This window comes from Henckelia pumila, chromosome 1 (genome assembly GCF_033568475.1).
Source record: "Henckelia pumila isolate YLH828 chromosome 1, ASM3356847v2, whole genome shotgun sequence".
In the NCBI taxonomy this organism is placed as follows: Eukaryota; Viridiplantae; Streptophyta; class Magnoliopsida; order Lamiales; family Gesneriaceae; genus Henckelia; species Henckelia pumila.
The window spans coordinates 161,117,079-161,137,712 of record NC_133120.1 but is presented as its reverse complement, the minus strand read 5'-3'; the positions used below and the strand labels follow the sequence as shown (position 1 = coordinate 161,137,712).

At 31.6% G+C, this 20,634-nt stretch overlaps 1 protein-coding gene across 1 annotated transcript; it reads right to left on the bottom strand.

The window, feature by feature from the left end:
- Positions 1-15,296: 15,296 nt before the first annotated feature.
- On the bottom strand, positions 15,297-17,969 carry LOC140875425 (thermospermine synthase ACAULIS5-like). The gene is made up of 10 exons (XM_073279101.1): positions 17,761-17,969; positions 17,226-17,292; positions 17,000-17,094; positions 16,792-16,894; positions 16,593-16,681; positions 16,331-16,487; positions 16,138-16,213; positions 15,985-16,043; positions 15,726-15,862; positions 15,297-15,553 (listed from the first exon to the last, which is right to left on the bottom strand). The coding sequence occupies exons 1-10, from the start codon at positions 17,898-17,900 to the stop codon at positions 15,481-15,483; spliced, it is 996 nt and encodes a 331-aa protein (XP_073135202.1). The 5' UTR covers positions 17,901-17,969; the 3' UTR covers positions 15,297-15,480.
- Between the last annotated feature and the right edge of the window lie 2,665 nt (positions 17,970-20,634).

Here is a 20,634-nt window from a genome sequence, read left to right as displayed (position 1 = left end):
TCCAGTGATATCGAGCGCAACGAATTCAATCTTTGCCAAATTTGACATGGTGGTACTAGAAAAATAACAATGCATTTTATTAGTTAATTTCCATTAATATGACAATACAAAATAATGGATAAACGACGAGTACACATATGTTTAGAAATAGATGAAAAGTGTGCGGTGGATAATCACCGATGAGTACAAGACTCGTAAGCATGATGATCATAATCGTTATGAAAAATAGCCTTAGAAATGTCATCATCTTCGAAAAAAAAAATCGAGAAGAAAATATTTTGAGAGAAAGAGTGAATTTTGGTATGATTGAAAATGAGTTTGAGTGAACATATTTATAGGCAAAAACTAGCCGTTTTGTTATCGTTTGTGACCGTTGGGGGTAAGAAAAAAAATCGAGTATGTGTTGAATAAAAATTCGTGATAATCATGTGATGCATATAATGATAATGATAATCAAAATTAAATAGTTATGTATATCATATCACATTATTATAAGTTCGGTGCCATAGACATCATTTTATATAATAATATGAGATTATACGAATATGATTAGTATATAATACACAATAATATATATCATATCACGTTATTATAAGATCAGTGTTATAAACAACCTTTTATATAATAACATGAAATTATATATTAATACAGTTAGTATATATACATAATAAATATATATCATATCACGTTATTATAAGGTCAGTGTCATAGACAACCATTTATATAATAACATGAAATTATATATTAATACAGTTAGTATATATTTATAATAAATATATATCATATCACGTTATTATAAAGTCAGTGTCATAGACAGCCTTTTATATAATAACATGAAATTATATATTAATATAGTTAGTATATATTTATAATAAATATATATCATATCACGTTATTATAAGGTCAGTGTCTTAGACAACCTTTTATATAATAACATGAAATTATATATTAATATATATACATAAAAAATATATAAACAATAAAATAAATGTTAGTATATATTTATAATAAATATATATCATATCACGTTATTATAAGGTCAGTGTCTTAGACAACCTTTTATATAATAACATGAAATTATATATTAATATATATACATAAAAAATATATAAACAATAAAATAAATATACTTACTTGTTGAATATTTTTTTTCTTCTCTTTGTGTTTTGGAGCCTCGGAAATTATTGAGAACCTTCAAGCGATCGTGCTGATAACGTGTTGTAAAAAAGTAAAAATTTATGGTAAAAAGTAAAAACTCCAAAACTCAAACTATATCAAACTTTACACTTTATAATATATTTTTCTCAACTCAATTGTATTTTTCTACACAAATGAAGAGACCTATTTATAGATCTCATTTGGAGATTAGTCCAAATATTAATACATCATCATCTACATCATCACACACTAATTTTCAACATTTTACAACTCAATATTCAACATTCAACATTCAACATTCGACTTTAAATAATAATAATAATAATAATAATAATAATAATAATAATAATAATAATAATAATAATAATAATAATAACAACATATTTTCAACATGATCTAAATAATAACGAAATTTCAATCGGTGAATTGGTGTAAAAATAAAAGTCAGTATATAGTATTGGAATATATTGTGAATATTTTGCATATTAATTTTTCTTTTATTTTGTAATTTTTTTATTTCTTATATTCTTTATCTTTCTTATATTTTTATGGTGTATATAAACATATCGTGTATTCATTCTTTGAGATATATCAAAATATTATTCTCTCATTGCTTTCTATATGGTATCAAGAGCCCATGACCTACGCCACTAAAACCTAGCCATAGACTCCACCAGCCGTCGCCGCCCCTCGACCATTAGAATTTTTTTTTTTCGATAGGCTCTATGGCTGCCATCGACACCGTTATTCCAACGATCTCCTTGCCGCCCACGTGTCCTTGAAGATCACCTCTTCCAACTATCTTTCTTGGCGTCTGTAGTTCATGACCGTTCTCACTGATCATGATCTCATTGGCTTTATAGATGGTCTTATCCTTGTCCGACCAAATCAATCACAACCAAAGCCACAACCACTATCTCCACCACTCAAATGTTGAATCCTGCCTACATCGTCTGGATCCGCCAGTACCAATTGATACTGAATATCATCATTGGATCGTTGTCTCCTTCTTTGATCATATCTGTTGCCGTCTGGAACACTCTTGCTCTCACATATGGCAACCTCTCTCGTGCACGCATAACTCAATCAAAAGAATGAACTTTAAAATCCAGTCAAGGGCTCTCAGTCCATCACCGAGTTCATACAGTTCATCAAATCTAAAACTGATGAACTAGCTCTCATGAATGCTCTTGATATTGAGGACTTCACCATAAAAGTTCTTCAAGGTGTGGATGATGAATATAAGGAACTCACTAATGCCATTCAGGCACGAGACATTGCGATCTCGTTTGAGGAATTACATGAGAAACTCCTCAACCATGAAGCCCATATCTCTGCTCGCCGGGATGCTCCAGTCAATCTTCCGGCAACAACGCTCTCCTTTCCCCGATCTAGTGGTTCTTAGTACCGGGAATTGCCTAACTTCTACCCCGCATCTAGCCGCCAACTGTCATCCTGACACCTAACCCTATCGGTCACCGCCACGTTTCCATTAATTGGCATACGATCAGCATGCCCAGCTCCCGTAGCGCTGCTAGCTCTGTAGTCTTCAGGCCACTCTGCTCATCATTTCCAGATTTCCAATATCTTCCAGCTCCTGCTTCTGCACCTACGACTCCTACTGGCTAGCCTGATTCCCATGCCACTGCCTACTCGCTTACACAATCCTCTCCATATGACTGGATCCTTGATTTTGGTGCCACTAATTATGTGACCTCTAATCTTGCCAATCTCTCCATACACACCCTATATGTTGGCTCTGATGATATTGTTTTTGGTGATGGTGTTGGTCTCCCCATCACTCACACATGTTGTCTCTTATCACCCTCTACCCCGTACTCCATGAAGTTCCTGCACACCCTTTGTGTTCCCTCGATTAATAAGTGACTTTTATCGATTTCTCAATTCTGCAAATCTAATGGTGTTATTGTTGTTTTCTCTTCCTCTTCCTTTGAGGTGAAGGATACTCACATCGGGACCATTCTCCATCAGGGCCCACTTAAGGACTGTGTCTACTCTTGGTATTCATCCACACCTTCTCCACCACTGGCACTCTCGTCCTCTGTCGTGTTGTTTCCTGTTTGGCACAGTCACCTGGGTCACCCGTCTGATTGAGTCTTACATTAGTTATTTGTGTCTAAGTCATTTTCCTATTTGAGTTCTCTGCTGCGTCAATTTAATTGTAATTATATCCGGTGCAATAAAAGTCATAAACTACCCTTTACAACTCATCTATTTATTCATAATTTTCCTTTTAGTTTTCTCTAATGTTTGGACTTCACCAGTTCTCTCATGTGATAGTTATAAATGTTATGTTATATTCGTTGACTACTAGAATAAATATATATGGCTTTATCCTTTAAAACAAAAATCAGATGTTCTTTTTGTCTTTCGATATTTTAAATCTCTCGTTGAAAAAAGGTTTAATTGTCGCATTCTCACCTTATACACAGATAATGGTGGTGAATTCCTAGCACTCAAAGAATTTCTTTTTTTGCGAGGTATTTCTCACCTGAACACCCCTCCTCACACCCTTGGGCATAATGACTACTCTTAACGTCGTCACAGTCACGTTGCCGAGACCGGCCTTCCCCTTCTTCACCATGCATCGGTCCCTACCTATTTCTGATTATTTGCCTTCGCCACTACAGTCTATATCATTAATCGGTTACCTAAACGCAACCTTTCCTACAAGGACTACTTTGAATCATGTCTTTTCGTTGCTCCCCCTAATCTCTCCAAGCTCCGCATCTTTGGCTTCCTGTGCTATACGTGGCTTCGCCCTTATGCTCCACATAAGCTTTCCCATCGCTCTTATCCCTCTGTATTCCTTGGTTACTCCCTTACCCAAAGTGCCTATCTCTGTCTTGAGTCTTTCTCTAGAAAAATATTTGTCTTGCATCATATTGTCTCTGTTGAGTCTAAGTTTTCATTTGTTAGTGGTGGCTCTGGTGCTAATTCCTCACTTGGAGTGCTTCTTGGTGGTGTTGTGAGAACTCAAAATTTCAGTCACGGAATAAATTCAGTTGAGATTCGAATTTCAGTTGAGGATTGAAATTTAGTCGAGGTCCGAACTTCAGTTGAGGACCATATTCAGTTGCCGAAGTTCAATGGAGCTCAAATTTAGATGATCTAAGTTCAGCAGACAAAATTTAGTCGAGATACAGCTGCTGCTTAAGATTTTTATCTGATGCATTAACTCAAATTCATGGAAAATAATGACATTAAATGAGGAGTCTAATAGTAAGAATTTTCTCTATAAATAACATACAGATTCATGAGAAAAGAATACAAAAATTCTGCATCAAAACACACAAAATTAAAGTGAGAGCAGTTAGTTGAGCAGCATTTGAGTATTCAGTTAAGCTAGGAGAAGTGGTCAGTTGAGCAGGAGCTATCTCAAGAACAACCAAAATCTGTTTAGCTATCTACGATAAGTGCGTTTTGATTTTAAATTTAATATTACGTTTTTAGTTCTGTTCCGGAATTTATATCTGTTTTCAAAGTCTGAATCTTTGAAATTTGTGATGCTGATGCACTGATACTTGTGAACTAGTGGTAGGAATATGTACTCTGAACACTATGTTCTGTTCTGATTCCTCACCCTTTAAAGGATAAACCTATAAGGGGTTGATATCAGTTAGCCACGAAAATCATGAGTAGACAGGTGCATAATTTGATTATGTAACTCTGTTGAATATATTATTTCAGTTCTACTTTGGTTTTGTATGAATATGTATGTTTTCTGATAAAATGATTTAAAGTCTAGGATATTTTTCCCATTTACTGAGTGACATCCATATCACACACTTACCCACACCATCTTAGAAAATACTGTGAAAAAATTAGAAGAGAAAGAACAAAACCATTTTTGGGGCTGGTGAAGACTGTTCGTGATGTCTGATATTTGAAATTTCGTTTTAGATTTTATTATTTAGTCGCTACATTAGAATTTGTTTCTATTTAGTTTGTATTTTGTTAAGAATTTTAAAGAAAATTTAAATTCAGTTTATGGAAAAACTTTGTAATTTCAGTTTATGAAGAAAAAGACTTGTTTTTGAAATTTTTGAACTTCGAGGCCTGTTTTTTAATGTGAAAATGTTAAATAATGTTGATGTCACTTAGGTCCAGTTTTGGGGCGTGACAGGTGTTCTTATGGAGGATTCCTTGTCTGGCGATTTTTCACCTCTTTGTTCTCCTAAGCCGTGCACTGTCCCGCCCACATGCTCTATCTGACATGCACCCGTAAATGAACCAGCAAAGCCCAACCACACGCACCCTCGGCCTCTTGAACCAACCACCGAACCGGCCGCCCCAACCCCACCCGTTCCCTCGAATTCTCGTCCTTTCTCTCATCCTATGATTACACGCAACAATATCTTCAAGACCAACCCTCACTTTGGTCTCACAATTGTCACTGAAACCACTCCGTCGGATCTAACTTCGTACATTATAGCTTTCAATGATTCCCACTGGTTTGCCGCCATGTCTGAGGAGTTTGATGCTCTTCTTCGCAATGGCACCTGGAATCTTGTATCATATGTCCCATTTTAGAATGTGGTTGGCTGCAAATGGGTGTTTTGGATTAAATGAAAACCTGACGTTTCTGTTGGCCTATAGCGACCCAACCCGGATCCACTATTAATAAAATATCAGAGCTTAATTAAGCATGCAATTTAACATAATCAGAGATATGCTACGGAAAACCTAAATAAATGTTGGACTGACGGAATAAAACCAGTTAAAAAAATTCGATAGATACAACCCAATCGAATAAATAATAATAAATCCTACATCTTATCCTACTGTCTCTTTCAGATCATTGACTATTGTGAGTCTCTGGGCACACTGCCTGCACCTGCAACTGCCCCGTCAAATGGGGTGCCCAGAAAATAGAATACACTGACTCTAAAGCCCAATACTCTAGTACGGGTAAACATACGAACATGATGCATGCATGATGTAATGTTAGGGTATCCGTATTTGGGATAACTGTATCGAAACTGATCAGACTGGCGCCTAGGATATGAGTTCTTCACAATGGAGAATCAAACTACTATGCACGACCACTTAATCCAAACTGGACGTGGACCTGGGATCCCTCGATGTCAGTGTCGCCTAGACCCGTCGGTCAGTGGGTCCCTCGACATCAAACGTCCAAACAGGACTGAGCGACCCTACTGGCTCATTTCAAATGATGTACAAACACAACATGATATACAAATGCCGCATAATTAATTCATGCAATAATGACACATAAATGCAGCATATAAGCATGCATACCCACTGAAAAACTCAGTCAGTATTTACGTACCTTAATAAGGCAGTCCTAGAAGTTCCGTCTAGGTTCTAAGCCTATCATCCAACTCTACGAGTATACAAAGCAAAATACCCATACATCACTATTTAAGCTCTAAAAGCCTTAACTAAGCTATATCATACTCCCTAATAATTTTAGGAGTCCAAAGTTATACCTGCGTCTGTCGTTATAGTGCTGATGGCGATAGTCCCAAAACTTAAGCACAACTCCACTACTATCCCCGTAGTGCCTTGCCACTTCCGAATTTCGATAGGATGCCTATAAGTCCCTAAAAGACTACTAGAATGGAGAGAAGAGAGGAAATCGTTGCACTCAAATCTTAGCCTCGACACCCCTATTTATAGAGCGAGTTCGGACGGTCCGATCCCACCTTTGGATTGTCCAAACTCTGCATGTATGACATGTGTCACTGCCAACACTTCGGACCATCCAAAGATGTACTTTGGATCGTCCGATCCCAATATTATGTCTTCAGTGACATCACCAACTCGGACACCTGGCTTGACCCAGTTCGGATCGTCCGAACCCTTATTTCGGAGCGTCCGAACTCTCACACCTAGCCAATCAAATTTCATTCCTTATCTTATCTTATTCGATGGAGATCAGATCGTCCAAACCCTGCTCATCCGAACTGGATCAGGGCCTCCGAACTCTATCCCTTCGGACCGTCCGATCCCTTTAGTTCGGACCTTCCGATCTCTCCGAGATCTTGGACTCTTCCGACCATTTTCAAGTGTTTTGGATCCATTTTTAAACTTCTTAGACCCTTTTGAAAATCCCTTAATCATGTTTTATTTAATTTAAACATGATCACTTGATTAATTATCACTTAATCATTAATTATGAATACGGGTTACTACGTGACCGCTATAAAGTTCACGTTGTTGCGAAGGGATTTCATCAGCGTCCAGACTTGACTACTCTGACACTTTCAGTCCTGTGGTGAAACCTACTATAGTACACATTTTTTCCCTTGCGGTTTTCTATGAGTGGGTGGCCTCTTCGTCAGATGAATGTAAACAAATATTTTTCTGTAGGTTCAGCTAAATGACTGTGTGTATATGGCGCCTTCACCTGGATTTGTTGATCCTAATGTTCAATCCTATTTCTGTAAACTGAGTAAAGCAATTTCTGATCTTAAGCAAGCTCCCCGCGCTTGGTACACAACCCTTCGACAATTTTTAGCCAGTATTGGCTTCATTGCCTCTCGTGCTGACACATACCTTTTTATTTTTTGTTCTCGCGGTGTTACTATGTATCTTCTTATTTATGTTGATAATTTGATTCTCACAGGAAAGAATTAAGGTGCCATACAAGACTTCGTTGATCAATTAAGACGTCTGTTCTCTGTCAAGGATCTGGACTCCTTGTCTTACTTTCTTGGTGTTGAAGTGGATTCCTATGCAGCCTCCGTCTCTGTCAGAAAAAGTATCTGCTTGACATCTTCATCAATGTTAAAATGAGTGACTCCAATCCGGCACAATCGTCGTTTGTTACAATGGGCGTTGGGTTGGGTAGTATTGGGTTCGGGTAGTGTCGGGTCGGGTACCTGATATGTTGGGTGGTAAATTTAGCTACCCGAATCCGATCTGAAATATCAGGTACCAAAAATTGTAAGGTAGTTTTGCCTTACAGCGGGTACCTGAAAATTGGAACTTTTTTTTTCTTGTTTTATAAAACATTTTTTTCAACATTCCACAAAAAAACCCAATCGGATCGGGTCGGGTACCCCAAACTCGACTACAAAAGGCCCACCCCCAGCCGCTGGCCACGTCCCCCGTGCCACACCTGTCCGATGGCTCCACCCCCTATGGATGCCACTTTGTATCGTCAAACGATTGGTAGTCTGTAGTATATTTTGTTTTACTCGCCCAGATATTACATTTTATATTAACAAACTGTCACACTTAATGCACTCTCCCTCATCTATTCAATAGATTTTGTCAAATGTCTTTTGCGCTACCTAAATGGTATGCTTTCCTATGGTCATATTCTACAATGCCATAGTTCTCTTTCCTTAAATGTCTATTGTGATACAGACTGAGCCAGTGATGTGGATAATCGCACATCCACTAGTGCTTATATTATGATTTTGGGTCCCAATCCAGTCTCATAGAGCTCTAAAAATCAGGGCTCTGTTGCTCTCTCTTCTACTGAATCTAAATATCGTGTCGTCGCCTCTATCGTTGCGAAGGTGCAATGGGTCGGATCTCTCCTTGCTGAACTAGGTGTTTATTGTGCACCTTCTCCGGTCTCTATCTACTATAACAACATCGGTGCTACCTATTTATGTACGAATCCTATGTTTCGTTCTTGCATGAAGCACATTTCTCTGGATTATCATTTTGTACGTAAGCTGGTTCAGAGCAAAAAAGTTCGTGTTCCTCATGTCTCGTCCTCTGACCAGCCGGCTGATGCCTCAACCAAGCCGCTAACTGGTTCTCATCTTCGTCTCCTATGTTCCAAGACTGGTGTCTATATGAGATCACCATCTTGAGGGGGCCTATAGGAATATATTGTAAATATTTTTTTTGAGAGTACAAGTACAATCTTGATCTAGATTAAAAATATATGAATTAACCACCCGCATTACATACGAGACTTGAGCATGAAATCGAGACATGCTTATCTCGAGCATAAATATTACAAAGAAATTTTTTGAATATACCTAAATAAATTTAAAAAACTACCTACAACTAGTGAAGATCGAATCTGAAACCAATTGGTCTCATGACCTCAACCTTAGCCATTGGGCTAAATCCTCATCGACTATTGTGAATATTTTGTATATTATGATTTTTTTTATCTTGTAATATTTTATTGATTATAATCTCTATCTTTTTTAGGCTTTTATAGTGTATATAAATATCTCGTGTTTTCATTTTTTAAGATACATAAAAATATTATTTTATCCTTAGTTTCTACATATAGTAATTAGCTGCTCATTATCAAGAACTCGGTGTTATAAAAAATACGGAGCATGACAAAAAGTCGTGGCCAAGTTTTATACTTTACAAGATAATGTGATCTAGTTTGAAAAGACAGGTCGACACGATCCAAATAAAATTATAAAATTATTATTTTTCATGAGTTTACTTTCAATATATTAAAAGTAAACTCATATACATACACACACACACACACACACACATATATATATATATATATATATATATATATATATATATATAATGTCACAAGAAACCTACTTTATTTTGAGTAGGTATTTTGTAAGACGGTCTCACTGATATTTATCCGTGAGACGATCCTACCCATATTTACAATAACAAGTAATACTTTTGACATAAAAAATAATATTTTTTCATGGATGACCCAAATAGAGACTCATATCACAAAATTGACCCGTGCGACCGTCTCATAAGAGTTTTTGATTTTTTTTTAAATTTATTGTTTGTTTATTTATTTATTTATTATTTACTAGTCATGCTTGCACATGCACGCGTTGCGTGTATGATTAAATATGAATATTAGTTATTGTACACATATATTATATTTTTATTTCAAATCAATTTAAATTCGAAAATAAAATGAAAGCACAAAAATAGAGAAAATCATGGACAAATGAAGTTTAAAATATAGATAAAGATTTTAATTTTTATTTTGGCTTTTTGAAGGGTGTTTAAGATATTTCATCTTTGGCTTCACCAAATTAGTTTTAATTAAGATATTTCTTTAACATGCACGCAATGCTTATATATACATAATTTTTTTATATTAATTAATTTTCATGTTATTTTTAGAACTCATATGATGAATTAGACATTCAAAAGTTTTAAGAGTGATAACTATTTAATCTAAAAATTTTAAAATACAAAACAAAGATAGCGATTGTCATTTTGGTAAATAAGATAAAATTTAATGGCTTTTAAAAGAGATGATCATATAAAATAACTAATTTGTATGATTATTTTGTTTTTGTTGAGAATTAAGTTAGGATATAATCGTAGTTTCATCTCAAACTTTACCAATTAATTGAAAGTTGGTAATTAAAGACTCTCTACTACTACTACTATAATAATAATAATAATAATAATAATAATAATAATAATAATAATAATAATAATAACTAGTATCTTTTGCACGCGATGCGTGCATATACATAAAATTTTCTATGCCGATTGATTTTCATGTTATTTTTAGAAGTCACATGATGAATTAGATATTTAAAAGTGATAACTATATAATCTAAAAATTTAAAAATACAATAAAAAATAACGAAATGTCATTTTAGTGAATAAGATAAAATTTAAATGTTGAAAAAAGAGATCATATAAATGATAATTTGTCTAATAATTTTGGTTTTGTATTAGATGTAATCGTAATTTCATTTCAAACTTCACCAATTAATTTAAATTTAGTTAATTAAAGACTCTCTACTATAATAATATAGTAAGATGATAATAATAATAAGATATATATATATATATCTATATATTATATATAACATGCATGATTTTTTTATTTAAAATAATTTGTTTTCATTCGAAAACATAAACAAACAGTGCGAATTAATGTAGATATTAACTCGAAAACGAATACTTAATCGAGATTTACCATTTTTAAACTTAAATTATAACTTCATTATCCCATGAATTTAACTACAGACTCCGAGTCTCTGAGACTCGTACATTTTTTTTATATATATTTTATTTTTTGAGTTGGAGGAGATTATTTTTATTATAATTAGATCTCAAATTTGATATCTCATCTCACACTGAAACTTTGGTGGCAGATGAGTTACACGTTGTCGACAAATAAATATATATTTATTGAAATCAAAATTTGTATTTATTTATTTATTTGCGGCCTTGATCATTGCAACATAATATCATTGCAAAAAAAAAAAAAACAGAAACATATAAAAAACGTGCGCCACTTTACTTTACATTTTGCTACCTAACAAATTAGTAATTTACATGTTTAAAGCGTGGAAAACAAGTAGATTGACTTTAGGGCTACCAGCTCTATTGTCTCCTAGTAGTTTCCATCCTATTTCGTGGAATAATCTTTAAACATTATTTTATGACATCCTGATGAGTTTATTTTTTGAGTTTCTCGGATTTGTAGGAGTGATTGTGTAAAGAGAAAACATAAAATCATGTGAGACAGTTTCGTGACTCAAATTGTAAGATTGATCTCATATTCGAGCTATTCATAAAAATTTGGGTCACTCATAAAAATGTATTATTTTTTTATTTTATAAAATATTACATTTTATTGTATGGACATAATTGACATGTATTACGAATAAAAATATTTGACCGTCTCACAATAAACCTATTCATAATAAAATACGACCGACCGAGCCATAAGTCCACGGATCTGATTGAAGTTTTGGAACCGCAACCGAAGAACGGTTTTGAATTTTGAAAAACAGTTTCGGTTTCGATTTCACGGTTGCATATAGAATGCATTTTCATGTTTTGGATTACTTTGTAGTATATCATATTAAAGTGGCAAACACTAAATATAGTAGGTATTTAGATTACTTCGTATAAAAAAATAAATAAAAACCTAATCTCGATTTCACCGTATAAGTTTCAGTATAATAACAAGGTTGATTTTGTTATTGATATAACGAACACTTTATAGTCAGATAAGAAAAACTAATACCATACGGCCAGCACAAGGGTGGAACCAGGATTTCATTACTGGGAGCTAAATTTTATGTCAAAATCTTCATTAATGAAAAATTGAATATAATTTTTTTAATATTGTTTATATATAATTTTCATAACATAATACTTTTTAAAATAAATTCCATCTTAATATAAAATCATATTAATGAAAATAATAACATATCCATTGTTGAAATAGTAAAATTTAGAGAAAAAAACATCAACTAATTTATTCATAAGAAAATTAATTTAATTGATAATATCTATTTTTATTTCGAATAATTAAATAATCATTTTTTTTTAAAAAAATAATTATATATGCATATGAAATCCTAGTACATGATTATATAATGAGTGATATAATCATTTAATTATAGATTTTAATATTATAAAATTATAGAAGTTTATCCATACTTTTTAATAAACATAGACAAGTCCAAATTAAAAATATAAAACCCAACAAAAATTTAACTTAAATGGATAATTTGAAAACTAAAGAATATTGGCTTAAAAAAAAAAATCAAAATCCACTAATATTAAATTGAGACATAAAATATAAAAACATCGTCTATATGGATAGCAATTGGAAAAAAGTAAAAAAAAAAAAAAAATAAAGCCCACTAATATTAAACTAAAAATATAAAATATATGACTTATATAAGTATTAGGTAGGCCGGGGTTAGACTGGGCTGGAGGCCAACCCAACCCAGCCCAGCCCAGCCCCCCATATAGGTCTGCCCCTGAGCCAGCAGGGACATAGCTAGACCTTCGTATGAGGGATGACGATGATGATGATGATGATTATTATTATTATTATTATTATTATTTCCTGTTTTTCCAGAATTTATTAATGTTAGAAATTGATTTGCACTTAACTCACCTAAAAAACTAGCTCAAGAGGAGAGGTTTGTCGTCTATGTAAAAGACTCTCAGGTTATTAGCCAACTGATGTGGGACACGAAAAAAGAACCAAACATATATTAATGGGTGGCCAATTATGGGATGAGTGAGACCAACTATGGGTCGTCTAACACATAACGGTGGAATCCGGGCTCTGATACTATGTTAGAAATTAACTTGGACTTAACTCACCTCTAAAGGAGATATTTGTTCTTGTCTATATTAAGGACTCACATGTTATTTAATCAATCAATGTGAAACATAAACTAAGACACTAACATTTATCATGAATATTTTTTAAAAAAAATTCCAACAAATTTTTTCTTTTGTTTTTTTTTTTGTTTTACATCGAATCATAGTAAATAAGAATGTAAAATTTACAATATATTAAAATATATTTATAATAAAATTAATTAAAAAAATTCAGTCTTCATTTAGTGTAATGAAAAGTTAAGAAAAATAAATATTAGTTCAAAAAATTACTTAATAATAATTGAATAATGATGATAATATTAGTTAATATCTAAATAAATAAAACAATCACTTAATAATCACGTATATTATAAAAATATATAATATAATAAAATAATTGTTAAATAAAAACTACCATAATATTTATTAAAAGACACTTATTTTAATAAATAAAATACTAATAATAATAATTACTAAATTAAAATTAATAGTTATATTAGTTTTACTATAAAGATAATTTTAATGATTAAAAGACTATAAATAGTTATATTTTTTTATTGTTTTTAAATAATAATTATATTAAATAGTTTTTTAAACTATAATAAATATTTTTGAATAACTACTATTTTGGATTTTAATGAAAACATTATTTGATAATTAAAAATAATTTTATTCTATTCCAATTTTTTTTTTCTGTTACCAATAATTTAAATGAAATAGATATATCATTCCATTTATATTCTTATTCCATTTCAAAATTGATTTTCATTACAACTCTATTCCATTCAAGCATACAATTATACCCAAAAAATTCTAGTACGTACTTTTCCGTATTTCCGAAGAACAAAAATATCTTCAAATACCATTTCTTGAATAAGAACAACAAAAGCCAAATGAAAAATACAATATTAAAATAATAAAAGAAAACTGAGCATTTATTTTAATACGGTAAAATATTTATTGAATTATAATTCATAACATATGTAAAATTTTAAAAAATTATCAATCAAGAAAATTGTATAAATTTATATTAAAAAATCAAAACAATATTTTATTGTAGTAAAGTGTATACAAACAAATGGGATGAAAATAACTATTTTTTTTAGAGTTAGATGAAAATAACTATTGGGAAACAAGAGTAACATAAAATTTTCAAGGATAAAATTATTACCAGTAGTATACAAAATAGTGATAACAATTTATATATTTTAGAATTAAAAATTTAAAAAACTGTTATTGGGTTAGATAGCTGATTAATGCAAGAAATAATAATAGATTAGAGATTTAAAATATGAAAAAAATTAGGTATTAATTTAGAAGATGAGATTTGCGAATAACAAAATAATATTAATTATTTTCTACATAAAAATTTTTAAATGAAAAAAAAGGGATCGGGTGGCTAGCTATCACACTAGCCCCCACAACTAATACATCAAAGTAAAATTTGAGGGGGGTATTTTTCATTGGTAGAATATAATATTTTGTATTTTTTATAAAATAATTTATATTTAAAATTATACCATATATTTAAAAAGATTTCAATTTCATATAAAAGCCTGGTTTTACTTGCAGAAAAGATATGCATGGGTGGTTATCAAAGCCCAGAAACATGAGGCTTTGGAGTTTGAAGGCCCAATAATGATTGAGATATTTTCGTTTCCAATGAAAGCACTCTAGATATTTGTTCTATGCACAAATTTCATCGAGTATTAATTTTTTTTATTTATAATGACATCAAAATTTTAAATTATAGACGACATCTCGACCTACTAATAACAAATCCCCCCCTCCAAAATAAGTTATATTAAATCTTAAAACAAATTTGAAAACAAAATACTCCATCATGTATAAGAAAAATAAAAGGACATGATTTGGAATTTGTTCTTGATGCTCGGATACATTGTACACCTTTTTTATAATTAATAATTTACCTCGCGAGGATCAATTATATCTAAAGATTAGAATAGCCAGGGTAAGATTGAAATTCGTGAACACAGTATAAAATCTCAAATGTGAGATTCATCTTTGAATTAATTTACGAAAATTTTCCAAAATTTTTTTGAATTTGAAAGACTTGGAAATTCACAACAAAAATAGAATAATGGCAAAATAACGTGACAACGAACAAAGCTTCCATTCATATTAGGCGATATCATCTCTTTAAAGTAAAGTACATAAAGCAACAAGAAAATTAGAGTGATCAAACAACCATTCACTCATTCGTCGTCGTCTTCTTCTTCTTCTCCTCCTCCGACCTCGTGTTAGTGAGCTTCAATTTTGTTTCCCATGCCCATAAATAAACCTAGCACTTCCTTCCGTGTAGACATGAGTCTCATTGTCTAGCCTGCCGTAGATAAAATCAAATACATGTCATGACATGGTTCAATTGAGCCAAATAAAAATGGTTTCGATTATTTCGAACGACACGAAGTATTTCAAAATCCTTCAATCCAAACACAAGCCAAGACAAGTCTACGAGAGAGAGAAAAAAAAAAAAAAAAATAATAGGTACTAACGATTTCCGAACAGCTTTGCTCAAGGTGGAGGAAGAAATGAACGTTTTGCCGTCGAGATATCGATACTCCCCTTGAATTCTCTGCTTGATTCTAAGGTCTAGTTCATCAGCAGTTAGGGTGAATGGATGCTCAGATGCCTGTATATGTTTGGTAATTTAATTAATTATGATTTTTCACAAAAAAAGTAGTCATGCATGCATATATAAAGGCAATTATATATATATAGATAAAATAAATCAAGAGCCAAAGTTGATGGTACCATGACCCATCCCCAAGTATCAGCATAGGAAGGAATATGAGCTGAGTAAGGTACAACATCTGAAAATAAATAAATCGGTTAATTTATTAAAAAAAAAACAAACAAATTAATAATGAATTAAATCCCTGCATATATGCATGCATTTTCACTTGCACTTGAAAACTCGGCTCAAAGTGTTGAAGATGCAAGAAAACACTTCTGTGTGGCTGAAAATCCCTGCTGGTCCAGCCTGAAATTAAATATCATTCAAGTTCGTACTTTTTAAACATCATAATAATAAGCTATCTAATTACTATGTATATATTAGTCGAATTAATATTCGATCGAAACGCTCGGACGGACGCACCTGTGTGACAAAGATGCCACCTTTACCAAGCCTTGGCTTGATCACGGATTCGTAGAAGGATTTGGTGTAGAGTTGGTAACATGGACCGCCTTCGATCGGATCGGCCAAGTCTCCGATTATCACATCATACACCTCCTCTCTTCTCTCAAGCTCAGCCCTTCATTTTACAAATTAGGAATTAATTTTTTTTTAATTAACTATAAATATTATATATTTATGGAAAACATTAATTTTGAATTTTTGATTATTATTATATATGAACCTGGCATCATTGATGATGAGTTCGAGTCTAGGATCATAAAAAGCTTCTTTGTTAACAACTAAATATGACTTGCAAAAATCCACCACTTCCTGCCAAAAAAAAAACAAAAAAATTATATAATATCTGATTAAATTTCAAGAAATATAAAAAGGGAAGATTAAATTTTTTTTATACAAAATAAAATTTAGAAATATGTCACCTGGTCGATGTCACACATGATGACCTTTTCCACAGTTTTGTGCCTGAGGATTTCTCTTGCAGTAGAACCTTCACCTCCACCCATGATAAATATGGTTTTTGGACTATAAAACATTAATAAAATTGTCAAAATATTGAATTATTTTGATGAAAAAGAAACAAAATTAAGTGGATTATAATATGAAATTTTGAGAGATTAATATATATACTTTGTGTGATGCAACAGTGGGGGATGGACAAGAGATTCATGGTAGATGAACTCATCTATCTCTGCACTTTGAAGCTTTCCATCAAGAACCAGAGCCTGCATGCAGCGAAATTTAAAACCATTAAATATAATTTATTTTTAATTTTTTTTTAATAAAATTAAAATTTATAAGCAATTAATTAATTTTTTAGATTTTCTGTGAAATTTGAAAATTCTTATTCATGCACCTTTCCAAAGGGTTTGGTATCCAAGAGTTGAATATCCTGGTACTGTGAGGCTCCTGTATGCAAGATACTGCATCCCAACAAAAAAGTTCAAAAAAATAACAAAATATTAATAAAATAAGTGGACTTAAATCAACAATTAGACAAAAAATTAATTAATAAATAATCTTTGCCTCCACAGTTTGATCTTCACTACTTGTCCCAACTTTTCATGGACAAAATAATAGAAACACTAGTTGTACTCATGATGCTTCCTCACTTTTAAAAATATAAAAATTCACACACCAATTTATATAGACAAAAAAAAAAAAACTAATAAAAATTTGCAACGCATAGAATATTGATTATATTAAAATTTAATATTATCTACCATCAAAATTTTGCATATATTTCTGGAAAAAATAAATTTTTCACCGAATTAAAATAAAAATCTGTTTCCATCCTGAAAATTACATAAAAATCGAGTCACATGTTACATGTACACGTTCGATTACACACACGATTAATTACATGTTAACATTTTTTCGTAAAAATTTACCTCTTGAGCGCGAAGCACCACCTCAAGTTCTCTTCAATCTCCTCTTCATACCAGCAACTCTTCCTCATCGCATTCCCATTCCCATTCCCATTCCCATTAGCATTCATGCTCAATCCATCAGATAAAGAGATATCACTCATTTTTCTTACCTTAAAATTTCTTTCTTTTTTGATATTTTTCTTACAATATATGTATACAGAGAGAGGGGAAGAGTGAAGCTCCGGATGAAGATCAAACAGAAGGTGGAGGGGGTAATATATGGGGTGAAGGATGAAACAAAAAAAAAATTCAAAATTTAATTATAATATTTTAATATTATTATATAGTATGAACAGTGGCATGGGTTGAGTTTGGTATAAAAGCATATACTGTAAAATTGTATGGGAATGTGTGAGTTAATTGCTGGAAAGAAGCAAACATGCACTAAAATCTTCATGGGGTTTCGTAAATAATATCCAAGAAAAGTTGTAATAAAGTTAAGGGATTTAATTAGTATATATATATAGTATATATTTTGTTTCTTACAAGTACGATATATAAGTCATCATAACGGCATTAATGCTACAAACAAAAAATCTCTATATTGAAGATTGTTGATCCTTGTAATTAAATCAGATTGAGCATGTAATTTTTTCCTAAAATGGAGAGATAATTGTATCTCAAATTGGAGAATTTTCGAGTTCGAGACTCAGCTAATGTCTGAATACGAATCAAAATTCGACATGTGGACAGGAGAAATATTGATGGTGGCATGTGGATGGAGTGGGCACGATCAATGAAGGTAATAAAACCATCTTGTGTCACAACATGATATATTATAAGTGTCACAATTAAAGGAAAAGAATACAAAATATGATGATTGAAGTGTTTGGAAGGATCAGCTCGAAATCCCATACCAAACTCAAAAGAAACAACATACGATCATATCATAAATAAATTATTTACGCTTCCAATAATGTATGTATAAGCGCGCATTTGAATTACAAGGACAAGCTAGAGAGAATCCATATAATATACTTATATACATACATGTATATTTGATTAGTTTTAATTAATAATGGTACAAGAAATTAGATTGTGATATGACCAAGATACCCTTTTCATATAATTGTATTATTTCCTAAAAACATTTCTATCTTGATCGGTGGGTGACAAAATCCGAAAATTTAGGGGGATTATTTATTTATTTATATATATTATTATTATTATTGGCATTATAGAGAAATAAAATTAACAAGTGCAATCTTGGTTGGGAAGTGAGGAGGGGCGTGCGGTGGGATTCATCATTCAAATTTTCTTGTTGCTCTCAAAAGATAAATGGCGTGCTAAGCCAAGCCCACTCAATCATCACCATCACCATACCAACATCAATCCTCCCAACATCTCCAAAATAATAAAACATCATATTTTCAAAAACTATATATAATTTTACATGTTATAAGTATAATTATATAATAAAAGTAAGGAAAAATATTTTTTATTCAATAACTTGTTTAATTTTGGTTTTAATATATTAAGTTTTTAAAATTTTATTTTGATATACCGACTTTTAATTTTTGGCTATTTTGATATAATTGCTAAATGACATCGAAAAATAATGACTTGATTTTAAAAAATGTTAACGTGACATCAGAAAATGATCTTGGAACTTTGAAAAATGTTGAATATTCAAGCTTTCACGTCAATAATTGAACCAAAATAATCAAAAAATTAAAAGTCAATGTACTAGCTAAAACAATCTTAAGATTTTTGTCGTCGATGTTGAAAATAAACAAAAAATAATATTAAAAAATAACTTAGCAACCGAACTTATTTTCAGTTCTAGTTTTATTTTTTTGACAAAAGTTCTACTTATATTTTGATATATAATTATAGGGCTAATTGCATCAACACCCCCTATAAAAAGTCTAAAAGATATAAAACACCTTGTGTAAAATTAATAGCATGTTAGACCTTATGTTTGAAAAAAATTAACATAAAAACCCCTATGAAAGGGTATAAATGTGCCCGAGTTTGTATAACATAGGGGTGAAATGCGCTATATTTTAGAAAACTGAGGGATGAATTAGCCAATTAATATTTCTTATGGGATTTTATGACTTTTAGACTTTTCACAGTGGATATTAATGAAATTAGCCCATATTATATACGATTATAATTATTTTGGAAAAAAAATGTGTTTTTAGTCCTATATTTTTGTTTTTGTTTATTATTATTTTTTTTTGACTTTGATGATTTATCTTTTTAAATCTCAGTCTTAGTCCATCATTTCTGTAGGACCGTAGCTTGTCGATTTACCAAAAGCTATAATTAGCTAATGCTAATAGTGAATTCAAATCTTTTTAACCGAACAGTAGCCCAAACTGATTTGTGTTTTGCCACATCAACACACTTGATAAAAAAAACTAAAATTGCAAAACAACAACAACATTATTAATACTAATAACAACAAAAACAATGAATTAAGACGGGCATTTGGTATAAATTGAAAATTAAAATTGTAAATAAGCAGAAATAAATTAATAATAAAAATGCAATTTTTTTAAAATTAAATAATAATATTTAAATACAATTACAACGTTTGACACGATTGGTTGAAGTTTATAAGAGTACTCTAAATCTTATCTATCGATTTCATCAATTCGAGAATTTTGTTTCAACAGCACAATCAATTTTATCAATTTGATCATGTTTTCCAACGTCGCGACTAGCTTCGTTTGAAAGCTCTAATAACATGCATGTTAAACTTTTGGTATTGAAGTATGAGATGTAGACCTACACATCACACTCTAATTGCTAAAAAAAAATAAGGGAAATGCTACATGTACACATTGGGTTACACAAGGGAAATGCTACATGTACACATTGGGTTAC

Bases quoted from the DNA above. Each gene is read 5' to 3' on its own strand.
- LOC140875425 (XM_073279101.1), bottom strand. From the start codon at position 17,900: ATGAGTGATATCTCTTTATCTGATGGATTGAGCATGAATGCTAATGGG. The intron at 16,895-16,999 runs GTATATATATTA...AATGTTTTATAG, and splicing joins CCACTGTTGCATCACACAAA to TCCAAAAACCATATTTATCA. The intron at 16,214-16,330 runs GTGCGTCCGTCC...ATTTAATTTCAG, and splicing joins GTGGCATCTTTGTCACACAG to GCTGGACCAGCAGGGATTTT.